This window comes from Cibotium barometz, chromosome 10, assembly GCF_041138505.1.
Source record: "Cibotium barometz isolate CiBa-2024 chromosome 10, ASM4113850v1, whole genome shotgun sequence".
Taxonomy (NCBI): domain Eukaryota; kingdom Viridiplantae; phylum Streptophyta; class Polypodiopsida; order Cyatheales; family Cibotiaceae; genus Cibotium; species Cibotium barometz.
This window is the reverse complement of record NC_141055.1, coordinates 21,081,804-21,101,806: the sequence shown is the minus strand read 5'-3', so window position 1 is coordinate 21,101,806 and position 20,003 is coordinate 21,081,804. Positions and strand designations below refer to the sequence as shown.

The following is a 20,003-nucleotide window of genomic DNA, read 5'->3' as shown; positions in this document are numbered from 1 at the left end:
GGAGCATACCATCACAGATTCGACAACGAAATCGGGTATACCATCGCAGAATTCCGCGAAGAAGCACACCGAACCATCGCAGAAGTCGGCCATACTAACCCGACCACAGGTTCCAGAAGACAGGAAAGAAAGACGATGACAACCACAAATAACGTTACATGTGTCCGCGTTCACATGCAACAATGCATGCGAACGTTACACGTGTCCGCGTTCACATGCAAAAGGACATTATATAATTATTTATTACAACCGCCACAAAACCAGATTAAGGTTATATTCTATAATTATTTATTGCAACCCCCACAAAAGATTTGGGGTGGATAAGCATGACAGAGAGAAAGGTTTACCAGTGCGACATGACAACAAGAACATAAAACTGGGAAAAGAAATGAAGTTTCGAGAACAGCACATGCAGCATGGCCGACAATTGTGCACGAACGCTGAAGAAGATAGCAGACGCAACCGGCAACTGTAGATGACCCGAAACAAAGACGTTGGAGAGAGGAAGGCGCCATGCACGGACGAAGGGGAGCCCTGAAGAAGACACCACAATCAACTGGCAGCTTGCTTGCAGACGACCTAGAGAGGAAGGCACCATGCGCCATGCAACAGACGAAGGGGAGCGCTGAAGAAGACACCTCGAGCAACCGGTAGCTGCAGACGACCAGGAGAGAAAGACGTCATGCACAAACGAAGGAGCAACCGGCAACTGCACAGACAATCCGGAGAATAAGGTGATGTGCACCATCCACAGACGAAGGAGAGCATTGAAGAAGACACCTCAAAAAATCGGCAGCTGTAGATGACCAGGAGAGAAAGATGCCATGCACAAACGAAGGAGAGGAGTACATAAATGAAAGAAAGAAAAAAACGACACTTGTCAAAAGAGTGGAAAATTAATAAATGCACCATAGTTTTGTTGGGGTGCATAGTGGCTGCATTTCTTTCCTTGGTCCACATATACGAGTACAAAATAAATTACGGAAAGCGCAAGCATGATTTCGCTTCGTTTTCTCCTTCCCTCCAAACTGTCCTTTACCTACGTGGTCTCATCTACCTCCGCATTAGCACTCTACACGCCTCAAGATTAGCGTTTGGAGAAGCTAGATTTCCGTGCATTCCAGCTCCTCTTCTCAGCTCTCTCCAGCTGCCCAATCTCACTCGTTGAGGAGACATTTATCGAGCTTGCAGAAAACACTGAAAAGAAGCCCTAGCAGGATACAGAGAGAGAAGCCCTAGCGGGATAAAGAGTAGAGAAGCTCTAGCGGATAGTAACTCTAGCTGGAGACAGTGAAAAGCAGACAAAGGCAAAGAAACCCTAAATGTTGCGGGCCAGAAGCACCGTATTGTCACAGTCCATACGACATCGCATTCGCAGGCGTGCTGCCGAAGAAAGCAGAGTAAGTTTACCATTCGCAGCAGAATTTCATCATTTTGCATAGAAGTTTCATGGATATTCGCGTTGTTCTGAAGAAAGCAGATCAAGTCTCCCCGCAGCTTCATGTCAGAGTTTGAACAGAAAGTTCATGTTTTTTGTGGGGTGCTTTTTCTCTCTTCAGAACGAAGCAAACGGTAATCATCTCTTGGTAGACGATCGTGAAAAGTATCGAAAATTCCGAATACGTACCCTCTCAACAGTATGGATGATCGGTGGCTTCATCCTCATCCTATACACGGGCCATCTCTACATCTGGGGAATGATTGTGGTCATACAGATTTTCATGGCCAGAGAGCTTTTCACCCTGGCAGCCCATTCCCAAAGGGAGAAGCAGCTACCTGGAATTCGCCTGCTCAACTGGTTCGTGTCATGAAACCCTGCCCTTCAACCCTTGCTTCTTTCACATGGAAGCTCTAGAATCTATACCTGATAACCCTAGCTTTGTATATTCAAAGGCGAAGTCTGAGTACGAATGATCTTTTTGTAGGCATTTCTTTTTCACAGCAATGGTGTATGTGTATGGACGCTTCCTCAGTAAACAGCTTGTTAGTGCCATTTCCTCTGACAGGCTTCTAACTCAAATTTTCAGTGGATTCATCAAGTACCACATGCTCATTTGTTATTTTTTGTACATTGCTGGTAAGAGCTCTTCTTTTGTGTGCCTGATGTTTTCAAACATGTGAAGTTGTAAGAAGATGGTGTCTTGTACATATTTTTTGCCCTCCCTGCTCCTAAAGTGTTGTACTCAAATTCTTTTGGGCTTACAAACATGAATTTACACCCTTAGGGCAGTCGGTGAAGGGGTAGAGCAGGCTCCATGCCATTTTCACGCAGTTTTAGTCAGCACCCTGGTTATAAAAAACAATTAACTCTCTCTTAGCACTAGAGGGAAGGTAGCTTAATGGAGAACCAAGAGAGAGTCAAATTCATTCAAACTTGCGATGGCAATTCTGGCAACATATTTATGGTTTTTTTGAAACAGCTGGAGCCATGGCGGGAGGGTAGTGCGTAGGCTAGGCAGGTGAGGTATGGAGGTCGAGGGAGGGAGGGAGGAGAGGAGAGGAGGAAGAAAAAAAGGTTGTGGTTTGGTAATCCACTCATCCATAGTATTGATGTCTATTCCTTCAATAAAAATTGTAAGAATTGTTGTCTTAACATGGGGCACGTAATTTAATCCGTTAGGTGAAGTCATGGCAACCTCTTTGCATGTTTTGTTTGATGATGATAGTACTCATAATTATATTGGGTCTTCTCTTGTTCAGAGATTATGTATCTTGGTGGCATCGAGTGACCGTTGTTATGTGGTCAACCTTTCTCCAGGCATTACGAAGTGTTGAAAGATTCAAGACTACTGTGGGAAATTGGGGTTACGGTTAGTAGAGCTAGCACCCATGGAGGCTTGAAGAGATCTGTGGTGAAGTGTGTGATAGAGTGAGAGTGAGAGAAAATGACAAATTGAAAGAGAGAGGGATAGTGATTCCACGACTCAATGATCTTGTTAATTGGTTGATAACCTTACATCAAGTACATGCTTTTATAGGTTAGTAGCCTTATCTTTGACACATCACATAAAAGGGGGCAATGACACATGGCAAGGACAATGACATCACTGGTTACCACATACACACATAAATAGCTATAAGAGATTGTTCGGCGGATGGGTGCGTTAGTGTGTGGCTGGGTGGGTGGGTCGGACATTGGCACAAACAATATCTCAGAATCAACTTGAAGCTCTGATATCAATATCACATGCGGTGGCTTTGGGAGTCTTCTTTCAGTCCTAAACATAATCTTGGAACAACGTGATGCAAAACACAAGCAAGAGATGGAGAGAAGAGAGAGAGATAGCTGAGTTTCAATATATTCATATAGTTCAAAAAGGTGTACATCTTGGCTAGCCTTTGACTGTCCTTAAAAAGGTGGAAAAGCTCCTATCTAATCCTAGTCTATGACCACATTGCCACAAGGAACGAGATCACCAATAATGAGCACTAGGTTGCCCTTTTATAGGCCCTGGAGGAACTATGCGATTGGCTGACTTAATGTCGGCTAGCTACATGGACCAACAAAAACACCAAAGCTACCGATAGGTCCATGACTTTCATCATCTGGCCGACAGGGTGTTGGCCCACCTATAGCCCTCCACTAGTCTATGATTGCCACTGTAGCTCTAAGATCAAGTCTTTTATCGGTTGCATCTCAGGGATTAGCTTTTGGAATGAGTATGCACACGTCTTGCACATGACATCCCCCTCTACTAAACTTGTAACTATTTGGTCCTCCTAGTTCTATTTCACACGATGGAACCCTTGCTTGGACACCAGATAGGTGGAAGAAGGCATAGAGACAATCGGGGTTCCACGGCCGGAAGCAGAGGAAGGGGAGGTACTGTCGATGAAGAAGGTACTGTCGATGGCAGGAGCCCCTGGTGCTGGCCGACTGCACCTCGTGCTCCTGGTGGCTGGCCGACTGCCTATGATGTAGTCGTGGAGGTTTTGATGCTGGCTGACCTGTTTTGTACAGTCGTGGAGATATTTTCTGCTAGCCGACTTGCTTTATGCAGTCGTGGAGAGCCCTCAAGCGCTGGCCGACCCCATCCATGGGGCATATAAATAGGCCCCATGTTCCTCACCATTTTCTCATTCAGTTTTGTACGGGATCTTGTGTATAGAAAAGAGTTTACACGCCTATCTCTCAGTGTTTCTTGTGCTGTCTATTTTCTGCACTCTACTTGCTCGTGGACCCAAGTTTGGTTATCATTTCCGTTGTGTATTTTGACATCCCCGTGGTGTGCTCGGCATCAGAGATCTCGTGCCTCGACATTGACGACGACTTGGATACTACATTGGCATATTTGTTTGCTTTTGTATTTATTGATGTATTGATCCTGGCGAGCGTGCCTGTGGATTGTTTCTGAATAAATAGGGCGGGGCAAGTTTCCCGCTCAGTTGTTAGAAGTCATCTCCTGTCCAGTTTTATACACCAGGGCCTTTGTTGTGGATGTTCATCAGTCGTGGGCTACTGGGCTGCTGGCCGACTGGATTTCATCAGTCGTGGGCATGCATCTGCTGGCCGACTGCATTTATGCAGTCGTGGGACCTATTCAGCAGTCGTGGGCACTTTATCTGCTGGCCGACTGCCCTCCCAGGGATGTATATATAGGCCCCCAGCCCCCATACCTTATTTGTATCATATTCGGGATCTTCTTGTGTATATAGAGCAGAGTTACACGCCTACATCTCTCTCTCTCTTGTGCTGTTTTTCTGCCTGCGTTTTTGCTCTTGTGTTCCGAGATTTGGTCATCATCTCCGCTGCGTATTCTGACATGGTATCAGAGCCCTAGGCTCTAGATAGGTCTTGGGATTCGTGTGAGCAAGAGGGGGACTGTTTTGTGGCTGATTGGTGGACTGTTTTGGGCTGATCGGGAAGAGGAGAAGCAAGAGGAAGGCGGGCTGATTTGCTGGACAGCCACTTGTAGGTTTTAGTTCTTCTTTGTTCCCACCCACCCACCCTTTTCAGAGTACATCCCCGCTATGGCAGATCTGTTTGAGATGGCCGAGAGACATGTGAAGATCCCGACACTCCCCACGTTCCCGGTGGACCGTCAGTTGGACGGGAGCAACTACGGCATATGGAAGGTGATGATGGAATCCGTTCTGGAGTCTTACGACCTCGCCGATTTCGTCGTTGTTGGTGTTCCACGGCCGGAAGTAGAGGAAGGGGGGTTATCGTCGATCGGGAAGGACCGGGAGGCCCAGACACAGATGTGGGATCGTGTCAATGCCAGGGTCCGTTCGTTTATCTTTCTCAACTGCACACCACAGGTAATCAATCATGTAAAGCATATGACGCTGGCCAGAGGTATATGGCAGCATTTGGCCTCACTTTACAACAGGGTATCGCCCATGAAGAGGATTTCCTTGGAAGTACAGATGCGGGTTATGAGCCCTGCAAAGTCGTCGACGATGCGGGAGCATATTAACAAGCTGCAGGCTCTTCAGCAGGAAATTCTTCAGGCTGGGAAGGAGATGTCGTCAGAGGACATGGCCATAACGTTGCTGTCACACTTGCCCTCTTCGTACTCAGCATTTTACTCCTCTTTGATTACCAGTGGCAGGCTCAGCACCATCACGTGGGAGGAGTTTGTGCCCATGGTCCTGGACCAGGAGGAACGATTCACGAACCCTCCTCAGGGTGGAGGTTCGGAGGCCTTTACTGGCCAACGGTCGAAAGGCCGTAACTCGGGCAAAGGGAAGGCTTCATCGGAGAAGTCTTCTGAGAAGAAGTCCGACGCTGACCGCGAGAAACTGAAGGTAGAGAGGACCTGTAATGATTGTGGCGAGAAAGGCCACTATTGGAGGCAGTGTCCCAAGCGGAAGACCGAGAAGGGTGAAGACTTCTCAGCAGCAATCATGAAGACTCCGGCTTTTGTGCACCTGGAGGTGATGGGACACCGATGCTTCATTTTCTTCAGGCAGGGAGGAGATTGGAGGACTCTCCGCAACGGATACTCGGGAGTGGATTCTCGATAGCGGTGCTTCCAGGCACACGACTCCTTCCCGTTCCGGTTTACAGGATCTCTGCAAGATTTCTGGTCATATTCTTACGGGGGATACGTCCACTATCCCAGTTCACAGTGAGGGCAGGATGGAGATAGTTCCCGATGGCAGAGGGGGGAAGCATTCCTCCCAGGTGTTGTATGTTCCGGCACTTGGTTTTCATCTGTTGTTAGTGCATCAGGTTTGCAAGACTGGCGTACGGGTGGAGTTTGATGAGCATTTTGTTGCTCTCCGGGACAAAGCAACAGGCCAGGTGGTTTGGGAAGGTGGAGTGGAGAATGGAGTTTACAGGCTTTCAGCACTCTCTCTCCGAGGTCCTCAGGATTGTGATGAGCGGCAGTCTGGTAATGGCTACTCAAGTGTGGATACGCTGCAGGTGCGGGCTTTCAGAGACTAGGTGGTGGATAGCTTGCCAGTAGATGGCAGCAGTTGGCAGGAACTTTCCAGTACTGATGTTGGTAGTTCTTGTGTTCGTGAGTCAGAGGAAGCTGAACAGGTCACTTATGCTCTGATGTCTTGTAGTGTTCGGGACATAGAACTTCCAGAAGATGAGGATGTTCTTTCCACGGGGACCTTTCGGAAATCTAGGCAGGTGGCAGGTGCTTACTTGCAGAAGGAGGTGGTTTCTCCAGGCTTTGTGGTTCCGGATTCAGAGGGGGTGGTTGACAGGTTTCATCAGGTTTCCAGGACTTGTTTGTGTACCGTAACAGGTGTTGATCCTTGTGAGCAATGTGATGCCTCTTTTACTCAGAAGCTGTATGGTTCATTGATCTGGTTGATGGACACCAGATTGGACGGGAGCTTCCTGATGAGGCGGTTGAGCTCATGGTTGCAGATGTCTCTTTGGGAGGCAGGATTGCGTTTCCTGTGGTTTCTGCGGCATGCGAAGGATCATGGACTCTTGTACACAGGAGGGGGATTGTTGGGTGGAGTCCAACTCCACGGTTGGAGTGACTCAGTTTGGGGAGGAGATCCGGACACGAGGGGATCTACTTATGGCCCAGGAGCAGTTTTACGGAGCAGCAGGAGGTTACATTGCAGGTTTGGGTTTCCACTGGAGGAATCCATGGTCATCCAGAGGCACTTTGTTCGTGAACAGATCGTTGCTGATGACATCTTGCTAGTTTTCTGTTCTACAGAGGACAGTACGGTGGACCTCTTCACGAAGTCGCTCTCTCAGGATTTGCTCGGGGCACCCCAGCTCCCTGTGGTTGGTTTCACAGCCAGGAGCTGAGAGGGGGTGTTAGAAGTCATCTCCTGTCCAGTTTTATACACCAGGGCCTTTGTTGTGGATGTTCATCAGTCGTGGGCTACTGGGCTGCTGGCCGACTGGATTTCATCAGTCGTGGGCATGCATCTGCTTGTCGGGATCTTCTTGTGTATATAGAGCAGAGTTACACGCCTACATCTCTCTCTCTCTTGTGCTGTTTTTCTGCCTGCCTTTTTGCTCGTGTTCCCAGATTTGGTCATCATCTCCGCTGCGTATTCTGACATCAGTGTGGTGTACTGTGCAAAGTTCCCTAATCCCTTCTCTCTCTCTCTCCTCCTCTCTCTATATCTTTATCTCTTGGATACGTGGTTGAGTTTGTCACGGCACACCCCATTGGGCTTACAGCGATATCAGAGTAGGATTTCCTTCAAGGAATCTTTCTTGGGGTGACAGAGTCTTGTCGAGAGTAGAGGGAAACCAAGGGCCTAATGAAGGGAACCAGAGCCGTTGATCCATTACTCATGAGACCGCGGCTATGTTATCAGAAGAGTATCATGACTTTTAGCAGTTCAGGCAATTTTTCACAGACGAAGAATTCCTTGCTTGGAGAACCAAGAGGGCACATGACTAAAGAAGGGCTCAAATGTTTGAAGAATTCATCACGTAAAGAGCCATCGAGCCGAAGGATTTGAAGATGCCAAAGCCTATCTTTGTGCCAAAGGGGTCACCATTTCGGAAGGATCTAGAGCCACCATTTCGGAAGGATTATTAGATTGATATGATGCCAGAAATATCGTCAAGAGGTTTGCAGTGGATGCTAGACCAATGCAAGTTTTAACAAAGAAAGCCGTGGAATCTTTGTGGACCAAAGTTGAAATAGAATCCTTTGAAGCATCGAAACTCTATGTTTGCAAAGGACCAATGTTGGATATTCTGATGAGCTTGCATTGGAGCAGTCTTGAACCAAGAAGGCCATGCTGTGGCCTATGAACGTCAAAGACAACAAGGTAGCAGATGCATTATCTCGGAGACCCCTGAGCCATGCAGTTTCTATGGGTTACCATATGGGTTTCACTTTGATGAAGGATCTTTATGCTACCAAAGAGGATTTCAAATATGTGTTGGAACGGATTGCATAATAGAGATTTGGTGACTTCTTATGTCATCAAGAAGGGTTTTCTTATGATGCAAACCCGTTTATGTGAAACAAAGGATTTGAGGCCAAAAGTGAATAAAGAAAAGCCATGCTCCACCTTACACAGGGCAAAGAAGCATACTGACTGCAACTCAAGGTTTGGAAAGCTACTTTTATTAGGCCTTGTATGCGAAAGAACGTTGAATTATACGTTCGAGAATGTTTGATTTTGTCAGATGGTCAAGTTTTTGATCGACAAAAGCTAGCAGCATTGTTGTACGTTCTATGCAAGAGTATTGCTATGGATTTTATCTTTGGATTACCAAAGTTAGGGAATGGAAATGATAGTATTTGGACTTTTTTTTTTCCAAATTACCAAGAAGATCAACCATGTATGTTATCGTTTGGACTTTCCAGAGCATTGGAGGATATATAATGCCTTCCTTGATAGTTTATTGGAACCATGTAGAGGGTTATTCCCAAAGGAGCGTGTATTGAAGGATCCACCAGGGTTGGAAGAGCCAGAATAGATCGAGTTTCATTCTGTGAGAAAAAAGAGGAAAGATAGTGGCCAGACAGTTCCTCTTGGAATTCGAGAATTATTTGCTATTGGATGCGAAATGGATGCCAGAAAAGTACTTCAGGGACTATCCGTATATACTAATGAGCTTATGAGGAAGTGGTTAGTCCAGATGTATTTGAAGTACAAACATAGACGTCTTGCGATTAAGACAGTTCAAGAGGGAGGGATTGTATCTCTAGTCCTCTTCATTGTATATATATTGGATTGAAATTGATTATTATTCTGCTTATATAATAGTTACTCGGACATGCTCTAGGTTGGGTGGCAAGGATGTTCGATAATCCAAGGAGCAAGATTTGTATTTGGGTGGCAACGATGCCAGATGACCCATTGGACGGCAATGATGCTAGATATCTTGGACTTCATAGTCAGACGGTCATTGCGACCAGACGGCCCAGGTGACTGTATTGGACTTTACAATCGGGCGGTCATTGCGACCAGATGGCCCAGATGACTGTATTGGATTTCACAGTCAGGCGATCATCCACCATATGGCCGAGATTACTGTATTGGATTTCACAGTCGGGCGGTCATTGTGACGAGATGGTCGAGATGACTGTATTGGATTTCATAGTCGGGCGGTCAATGCGGCTAGATGGCTATTGATGAACTCTCGGGCGGTCCTAGTGACCAGATGGCCTTGAGGATAGTCTAAGCGGTTTTTCTCGAGAACCAGATAGCTTAGCACGGTTTTCGATGAAACCAGACAAGCTTGTGCACTGCATATTGATGTATGTTTTGTTTTTTTTGACTTTGTGTGTTGTTTTTGATGTGTAGACAATGCTTGGATTTATGGCATGTGATAGTCTATTGGGCTCCAGACTACCTGGCTAGTATTTGGAATACCTAGCAAACTTGAATGATGCATACTTGTTTGTTGACTAGCTTCTGTCTAGTTTTTGCAGGAAGTAGGTATGCATTTATTTTATCTAACACATATGATAGGCCTTGAAGAAGTATCATCAAGAACAAAGCCATTAGTCAAAGATAAGGCATAGAGATATTGCTAGGTGAGCAAATGACACCACAGATATGGGGAAAGACCAAATGAACAAGCTCACCAGACAGGGCTAATATTGGGAACATATGGATGTACTGGAAACATATGGATATGCTTGGAACACTTGTTCGCAATCGAGGACATAGCTCTATTTCACATAACGGAACTCTTGTTCGGACACCAGATAGGTGGAAGAAGGCATGGGGATAGGGACCGTAAGGTTTGCTCAAGAAAAAGAACCAATCTTGGTCAAAAAACAAAGAAAAGCAAAAAGTCAAAATGCGTTAACCGTGAGCCAAGGGCACCATTGGCAAGGGAGACTAAGCCGGACGAAAAAGCAAAGAGCTGCTTTCTCAAAAAGCAGCTCTAGAGCCAAAAAGCAAGGCCTTAAAGTCAGAAAAAGCAAAGCTAAAGAACTTTGACAAAAGTTGAGCAATATTTTATTATTAAAAAGCAAAAGGGAAAAGCAAAGAGTAAAAGGCAAAAGCAAAAGCATGGATAAGCTTTTGGCAAAAAGTAGGGCTCTCCTCAACCTCTCTTGTAGTACCATGAACAAGATCATTGAAGAGTGGGAGCTATCATCAAAGCTTGAAGATCAACTTCTTCATTGTCATCAACAAGAACGTGAAAGTGTGTGAGAAGATCATCATCATCATCGTCATCATCAACATCAACATCATCGGCTGTTGCCCGTTTCCCTGAATGCATTCGCCACCCATCTGTGCGCCTGTTCAACACTGCTGCCAAGCCACTTGTTACTTGATCGCCACCAAGTGTCGTTGCTCGTTGTTGCAGCTGCTTGGCTGTTGCCTCCAGAACCACCACCTGTGCCAGCCTGAGCCAACGCTGCTTCCGCTTCAGCCAATGCCGGCGCTTAGCCTGTCAGTACTGGTTGAGCCAGCCTTGCTTGTGCCGGCCAACAGAGCTGCGCTGCCATCTGCTCTCTGTTTGGCTGTCGTCTACAAAAGCTAAGGCACCAGCCATTGCCTCCTAAGGTTCCGTTTGCAGCCAGTGCTGCTACCTGCATTTAGCACCTTCCTCCACCAGCCTGTGCGCCACTTGCGACTTGGTTGCCACCACTCGAACTGCTCGCAGCTTGTATTGTGGCCGCCTGCCCTCCCTTGTGCGCCGACTACAGTTCTGAGAGTCGTCGTTACTTGTTGGAAAGCGCCGCTGACATCTTTTGCGACTGCTTGCTGTGCATCACCAACTGAACTACAGCGTACTACGTTGTACTTCAGTTTTCTACCAAGTAGTGGTTGACATATTGCTTCATAGACTTGTCTTGTGGGTTGTCTTCTTCTCTGACTTGGGCAAGAGAACTTGGCAGAACGTTGATCGTCATATACTTTGTCATCCTCACATACCACCTGTGTACCTGGTGTGCTAGGTTTGGACTTGGACTTGGACTTGGATTCATTGGACTTGAATTCATTGGATTTGGATATTGGATCTAGTACTAGCACGGTGAAAGATTCTTGTGGGTCATCCCTGTGGTGTGCTTGACATCAGAGACCTCGTGCCTCGATATTGACGAATACTATATCAACATATTTGTTGCTTTTGTATTCATTGATATATTGATCTTGACAAGCGTGTCCTTGAATTGTTTCTGAAGAAATTCTTAAAAGGGGACGGGGCTTGTTTCCCCACTCAGTGTGGTGTACTATGCAAAGTTCCCTAATCCCTTCTCTCTCTCCCCCTCTCTATATCTTTATCTCTTGGATAAGTGGTTGAGTTTTTCATGGCACGCCCCGTTGGGCTCACAAAACTTGATGACGGGATTCCAACCTGTGACCATGGGTGATTGTCATCATCTCTTTTGTCTTCTCACGAACTCCCAAACTTGTCATCCTTCCCTTCATGGCAACCTTTTCATTGAAAACCTTGTCCGGTCTCCAAATCCACTCCAAATCTGATGAAGATCTATGCATTTGTTCCACTTTGTCTCCTTTCCTTTCTTTGGTCTTCTTTTCCCGAGTATTGAGTCTGGCAATATATATTACATTATATATACACACACATGTATGTGTGTAGGCAATGGATAAACCATAGTTTAGAGAAAAGCAAAGAAAAAAACCAAGAGGTTGCCAAAAAATGTAAAGGCTTAGAGAATATGGATCCACTCTAACTCGAACTTGGACATTTGGACATTACAAGTTACATTTTTAAAAGGGGCAAAATGGTAATACTTACCACTTGTTTACACGCCACACCAATGTGTCAGTAAGTAGCACTCCCACGGTATACTGGGGGCGTCTCCGTCCAATGTACTGGCACGGCAAAACAGGCAAACACACGCAAACAAATCATGCGAAAACAAGTTTATGTATGCAATCATAAATGCATGTGCACATGTAATGGACGAAATCTCCCTTTCATGAAACTTGTACAAAAAGTTCTTGTCGGGCACAAAATTGGTATGACAGAAATATGAATATATGTCCTGGTCTTCCTATGGAGTGACAATCCCATAGGTAAGACACCATCCTGGCCATACACGGGTGGCACCAACAGGCTCCCGTAACACGAAGCAAGTCTCACACGGGTGGTACAAAACTGGTTCCCGTCCATGGGACGTAGTACTGGTCACACGGGTGGCAGGAATCTGGCTCCCATCCATGTGACACCAAAAGACTGTCCCTTTCACATGGGACACCGGCCAGGCCCCATGTGAACATGGCACAAATCTAGCCGCTCTATGGAGTGACAGTCCCATAGAATTGGCTCCAGAAATGGAGATGGACCAAATGGTGATATCTCCTCGGGCTTCTAAACAGTTGTCCTCAAATGAAAAGCCTCAAGATATGCCTGCAAAAGCTGAGGGTAGTCAGCAAAATAATCCTCGTCTACCCACTTTGCATCAATTGGTAAATAATTTTTAAATTTCACAAGGTATCTCTTGGAAAGCTTCCCATGTGGTAACTCTCTCTCCTTGTGAAATACAATCTGCTCTGGCTGGAGGATCTCCTCAAGCTCATCAATCTCGGGCGGATCTTTTGTGACAGGCTCTTCTGGATCTGGCCCCACATAATTCTGCAAAAGACTCACGTGAAAAGCATTGTGAATCTTCCAATGACTGGGTAAAGCAAGCCTGTAGGACACTTCATTGATCTTGTCAACCACTTTGAAGGGTCCATAATATTGAGTAGAAAGCTTTGGATATGATCCCTCTCGTCCTGGCCTCTTTCGAAGCCTAGTTTTCTCAAATTTCAGCAATACCTAATCACCTTCCTTGACTTGCATGTTCCTTCTATGCTTGTCTTGTGACCTTGCAATGGCTGTCCGCACCTGAGCAAAGGCTACATACAAGTCACGCACATCCTCATCAGCTGCAAAAATCTCATCCTTTGTACGAAGGATGGGTAGCAAGACCACTTTGCCATAAATAATCTCAAACGGGGTCTTTTCCGTGTAGGCATGAACTATGTTGTAGGCAAACTCTACAAGTGGAAGATACTTCTCCCACGCACTCTTTTGATCTGCCACATAACACTTCAACAAATCCAACACGGCTGAATTCGCAGCTTCGCTTTGGCCATACCTTTGGGGGTGATATGCCGATGAAAACTCAAGCTTAGTGTCCATGTTAGCAAATAAAGCCCTCCAAAAGAGGCTCGTAGTCCTGGGATCTCTATCCCCAACAATGGACTTAGGTATACCATGATGCTTGAAGATGTGAGCAAGAAAAAGCTTCACCATATGATCAACTTTAATGGTTTTCTTGGCGGGCAAGAAGTGAGCTTGCTTAGTAAATCTGTCTACAATGGTCCAAATAGCATCATTCCTATGCTAGGATCTAGGCAAATCCATAATGAAGTCCATAGTAATACTTTCCCATGGTTGCGAGGGAATAGGCAATGGCTGAAGCAAACCTGGAGGCTTTTGCCTATCAAATTTCACCTTTTGGCAAGTAATACATGCGCGTATATATGCCTCAATGTCTTTATGCATGTTTGGCCAAAAGAAATATCTTTCTATCATGCGTGTCGTAGGTAAAATACCTCTATGACCAACATAAAGTGGAGCGTGACATTCCTCCATAACCTTTGGACGCATATCCTTCATAAGATAATCCTCTTTGATCACATAAGAGGCATGCGAGTGACCAGCCATCAAATCAGTCCATATATGGGAAAAATCAGCATCCAAATGATACAAATCACGCATGACAGACAAGTCCCCATGAGAGGCCACTGAAACTGCAGCTATATAAGGCTTCCTGGACAAAGCATCTGCCACCAAATTCTTCTTTCTCGGAGTATGTACAATCTGAAAATGAAACATGGAAATAAAGTTTGCCATCCTCATTTGCTTCTCCGAAAGCTTAGTTTGAGATAAAAAATACCTCAAGCTTTGATGATCTGTCTTGACTACAAATTCATCCCCAAGAAGATAATGCTTCCATGTCTTTAAGCCATGAATTACAGCCAGGAGCTCTTTTTCATAAATGTCCAAATGGATCTCGACATCATGCAATCGACGGCTTTCATAAGCAACTGCATGACCCTCTTGATTTAGGATAGTCCCTATACAATTCCCACATGCATCACATTCCATTGTGAATGGTCTTTGCAAATCGGGAACAATCAACACGGGCCCACAAATGATAGCATTTTTGAGTTGCAAGAAGGCATCCTGCTCATGCAAAGTCCATTTGAAGGTGGCTTTCTTCTTTGTAAGATCATGCAATGGTGAGGCAATGTTGGCAAAATGCCTGATGAATCGCCTATAGTATGAACATAACTCCAGAAAGCTACGCACATTTTGCAACTTTGGCCAATTTTGAATGGTTTCAATTTTAGCAGGATTCATTCTGACACCCTCTTTGGATGCAATGTGGTCCAAATAGTGTATCTCTGAAAGGAAGAACTCACTTTTCTTAGCATTTATGAAGAGTTTATGCTTTCGCAACTCTTCAAAGATTGTAGCCAAATGAGTTTTATGCTCCTTCTCATTCTTGGAGAAAACCAAGATGTCATCAAAGAATACACCTGTGAACTTACGATGGGGTCGAAATACCCTGTCCATCATGCGGTTGAATGTTGTCGGGGCATTGGTAAGGCCAAAAGGCATTACCAAGAATTCATACAATCCAAAAGCTGTCTTGAATGCAGTCTTATGGACATCCTTGGGTACCACACGAATCTGGTGGTAACCACTCTTCAAATCTATACGACTGAAACAAGCCAAACCATCAAGCTTATCCAAGATGTCATGTATGCGTGGGATTGGAAACCTGTTCTTGATGGTGAGCTTGTTTAGAGCTCGATAATCCACGCACATGCGGAAAGATCCATCCTTCTTTTGCACAAGAAGTACAGGAAAACAAAGTGAGGAGCTTGGTTGAACTAAACCCTTTTCTAAGAGCTCATTAATCTGCTTCATAATCTCCTTTTGTTGTGCGGCACACACGATATGCGGGTTTGTTAGGTGGGGAACTACCTAGCACAAGATCTATACGATGATCCTTAGGCCTCTCAGGTGGTAGTTCTCTTGGCAATGCATCGGTAAAACAATCTTTATATGCATTAAGAAAATTCAGCCTATCTTGAGTCAATACATCCACATTCACATTACTTTGTTCAATTTTGCCACGAACAAAAACCAAGTACGCGGAAAGACTCTTTTTTATTGATTATTAATTTGGATGTGAGATACAACTGGGATGGAATCCCCTTCCTTGCCCGCATCAATAACATGCATGCGACCTCTATGCATAAATGTGATCTTGTTGGTTTTATACTCGTTTCGAGGCTCAAGCCGATGATGCCAAGGCTTGCCAAGTAATACATCACATCCATTGAGTGGGGCAATCAAGAAATGCTCATGATCCAAATAACCCTGTATATGAATGCGCAACTTTTCAATAAGAGGCATGACTTGCACCTCTTTGCCCACAAAAGCTGCCTTTGCTTCACTTTGGGGTCCCATGTCCCCAATCTCTATGCCCAAGGCGGCTGCCATTTGTGTAGAGAGGAAATTATCTGTTGCACAATCATCAAACATGAATAAGGCGGGCTGATCCTTGATTTGTCCCCAAGCTTTGCATACCACTCTCTCTTTGCCATCATGCTCGGTGGTACCCTGCACATCGGGTATGGTATGCACATTTGCCTTTGGTGGCTTGTCTTCATGCTTTTGCTTGCGGGTAGGGCATTGCCTAAACATGTGCTCTTTATTACCACAAGAAAAGCATTTCCCCTCTTTGGCATATTGCTCCCTTTGCTCAGGGGACAAGCCAAATTTGTTCTTCTTTGATGCAGTGTCTTTGGATGGGGTTCTTTCAGCTTTACCACCCTTTTGGGCCTCCTGAAATCTCTTTTTAGGTGGCTGTCCACCTTTTTGCATGTTTGGGACAGCCCTCTCTTTGCTCTTGGAACCTCCCTGATCTTGCTTAATTTTAAGCACCAATTGCTCCGCAGCAAGAGCAGATGCTATGAGCTGCTGAAGAGTGTGTTTCGGGTGCAATTCAATGCCTGAACGATAAGTTGGTTGCAATCTAGAGTGAAACTTTCTCTTTCTTTCATCCTCGGAGAGTTGCATAAAGGGAGTTACCTCAAGTAACACTTTTCAAAACTTATTGACATAATGTTGCACACTTTCATTATCTTTTTGCTCAAGTCTATCCCACTTTTGGGTGAGAGTTTGTTCCACATTAGGAGGCAAGAATTGGGCATAAAATCCGTCCTTAAACTCTTTCCAAGTGCAAATGGGATCTTTGGTGGTCTTTTCAATGATCCACCAATGGACAGCTGTCCCCTTCAAGAACATGCTTGCATGACGAATTTTGGACTTCTCAGTGAAGTCCTCATCACTAAAAGCAATGTCAAACTGTGCCACAAAAGCTAGCACCTTAGAGGCACCATACTCTCCATGGAAGGCATCAAATTTCATGGACTTGTCCCCTGCCTTGAACTCCTTGAGCTTCTTTGGATGTGGTGCATGTTCTTCTCTCTTTCTCTTCCCCTTATCCACCGGGGCAGCCCTCTCTGCATGGGCTTCATGGGCAACCAAAGATGTTTCAAGAGGCACGAGGGCATGTGCATTATGAATCTGTGGCCCCGATGCATGTGACCTCCCCAAATGATACAATGTCCCACCATGAGACAACTCAATGGGCAAAGTCTTTCGGCTTGCATGCCGACCACTCTCTCCATGATATACCTTCTTTGAATCCACAAGGCCATCATGTCGCCCACTAGCTCCAACATGCACATACTTGTTGCCTCCTGTCCCATGAGGAGTAGATGCATGGCGAGAAGTGACTGATACCTCTTCCTTGTGTATAAAAGACCTCAACCGTTGAGATGCTAGGTCTCCTTGCTTCAAACGAGGTGGATTCTTGAATACTAACTCTCCATCCTCTCCTTCCTTGAGATTCCCCTTACGGATGAGATAGGAGAGTGTCAACTCCCTTGGTTTCTTGCCCACTTCACGAGCCATGGACTCAAAGGTCACATCCACCATAGCATTAGCTTTCCTTGCTTCAATGACACTTTGTACATGGGGGTCTTCATGGAGAAATTTCAGCTCTTGCTCCTTTGCCTGCAAAAGCTTCTTCATGTGCTCCAATGCAGTCCTCAAGGCATTGGGCTCTTCCTCATGCATAGGCTCTTTTCCACGGGATGGCTGACCCATGAATGCACTGTCATAACCTCTCTTAAGACGCTTGTGCCTACCAAGCAATGCATCAGAATCTCGTGAAACACTTGATTGACCTCTAGAATCAGGCACCTCCAAAGGATTGCCTTGGCTGTCCATTGAGTCAAGTGTCCGTACTTGCTTCCGATCTCAAAACTCCGTGTCTTCTCTTGAGAAAGAGAGACGACTGGGCTCTGATACCAATGTAACCGTTCCCTACTGGAGGCCTACAAATCCGAAGACAAAATACACATTTTTAGAGCACTTAACTAATACCATCAATGGACATTATCAGCAACATTAATACTGAAAATGATAACACTTGACACTAGCACTGGGGCCGGAAAGGGTTGCCCCCCCCCCTCCCCCTCCCCCCCCCCCCCCCCCCCTCAATACATTTGTATTTCTTGGAGTATTTATATGTACAAGTGTCACGGGCCAATAAGCTAGATTTCTCCTCACATGAAGTGAATACAACTCAAACAAATTGGGTACTTGTCGATGAAGTCTGGACAGTCGAAGAAGTCCCAAGTCACAGGCACACTCCCTCCCTTCACTGGGTGCACAGCTGCCTTTCACTGGTCTTCCGGGATCGTGCACCAACAGGCACGCTCGTACTAGTGCAAGCAAAGGGGTACACCGCGGAGGGAATTTGCCTGGTTCTCCTAGATAAGCTTTGCTCCCAGATTTCCCTAGTGTGTCTAACCTTCACTGGTTCTCAGAAGTTCTGAGGGCGCGGTTAGCACTACCACTCGGGGAAAAACTAACCACACTAGGAAAGCTTCCTGAGCATGGCTAGCATAAATATGCTTTGTTCTTGCTTTGCACAAAACAAAACTTAAAGAAATCTTTGAACTTAATTTAGCAAATTTTAGTTTTACACAAATAAGAAACACGAGGCACTTGGTACAGTAAGTACAGGTCTTAGTACAGTAGGTACAATTCAGGTATTGCAGGTACTGTAGGTACAATTCAGCACATGGGCAAGTGCAGTAGGTACAATTCAGCACATGGACAAGAGCTGCGGGCACAATTCAGCACATGGGCAGGAGCTGTAGGTGTATTCAGCAAGTACAGCACACGTGTAAAAGGTACAGCAGTCGGGTACAATCAGGTGGGTACAGAGCATGTGGGTACAACTGAGGTAGAGCCAAGCGATGGAGAGAAGGTACAGCACGATGGAGAGAAAGAAGCCAGCCCCCACCACCCATGTGGGGAATCATACTAAAAGTTTCATGCAATACCTTTAACTTAAAGGTTATAAAGCCTTAATACATGTTTAATACTATGGGCACCATTAAAAGAAAATGTCCAGTCCCTTTTTAAAATGTGTGTGAACACATTAGCTTATAAATATTAAAGTTAACCATAGCTTTGTTAGAAGTCATCTCCTGTCCAGTTTTATACACCAGGGCCTTTGTTGTGGGTGTGCCCGCTCTTATCAGGTGTTTTATCATTTTTCCTCACTCCCCGTATTTTTCCCCTATTTTTTCCCATTTTTCTCAGGCTTGGGAGGGTTGCCAGAGGATGCCAGGAGCACTCCAGTGCTGGCCGACTGGATGTTCATCAGTCGTGGGCTACTGGGCTGCTGGCCGACTGGATTTCATCAGTCGTGGGCATGCATCTGCTGGCCGACTGCATTTATGCAGTCGTGGGACCTATTCAGCAGTCGTGGGCACTTTATCTGCTGGCCGACTGTCCTCCCAGGGATGTATATATAGGCCCCCAGCCCCCATACCTTATTTGTATCATATTCGGGATCTTCTTGTGTATATAGAGCAGAGTTACACGCCTACATCTCTCTCTCTCTTGTGCTGTTTTTCTGCCTGCGTTTTTGCTCGTGTTCCGAGATTTGGTCATCATCTCCGCTGCGTATTCTGACAAGCTGATGGATTTTACATTTTTAAAAGGAGCAAAATGGTAATACTTACCACCTGTTCACACGCCACACCAATGTGTCAGCAAGCAGCACTCCCATGGTACATTGGGGGCGTTCTCGTCCAGTGTACTAGCACGGCAAAACAAGCAAACACGCAAACAAATCATGCGAAAACAAGTTTATGCATGTAGTCATAAATGCATGTAAATGCATGTGCACATGTAATGGGCGAAATCTCCCTTTCATGAAACTTGTACAAAAAGTTCCTGTCGGGCACAAAGCTGTCGCGACAGAAATATGAATATATGTCGTGGTCTTCCTATGGAGTGACAATCCCATAGGTAAGACGCCATCCTGGCCATACACGGGTGGCACCAATAGGCTCCCGTCCATACACGGGTGGCACCAATAGGCTCCCGTCCATACAGCACGAAGCAGGTCACACACAGGTGGCACAAAACTGGTTGACGCAGTACTGGTCACACATGGGTGGCACGAATCTGGCTCCCATCCATGTGGCACCAAAAGACTAGCCCTTTCACATGGGACACCGGC

The 20,003-nt window shown here is 45.7% G+C and overlaps 1 protein-coding gene across 2 annotated transcripts in view; it reads left to right on the top strand.

Moving 5' to 3' along the window:
* The first annotated feature begins 989 nt into the window (after positions 1–989).
* Positions 990–20,003, top strand: part of LOC147634654 (phosphatidate cytidylyltransferase 1-like) — an 84,262-nt gene continuing 65,248 nt past the window's right edge. For both annotated transcript variants that reach the window (XR_015266772.1, XM_086803791.1), the window contains exons 1-3: positions 990–1,400; positions 1,560–1,798; positions 1,926–2,077. Coding sequence is in view for 1 of the 2 variants with exons in the window: in XM_086803791.1 (XP_086659917.1) it covers positions 1,323–1,400; positions 1,560–1,798; positions 1,926–2,077 (469 nt within the window). In the remaining variant the exon portion in view is untranslated. The remainder of the gene's footprint in view (positions 1,401–1,559; positions 1,799–1,925; positions 2,078–20,003) is intronic.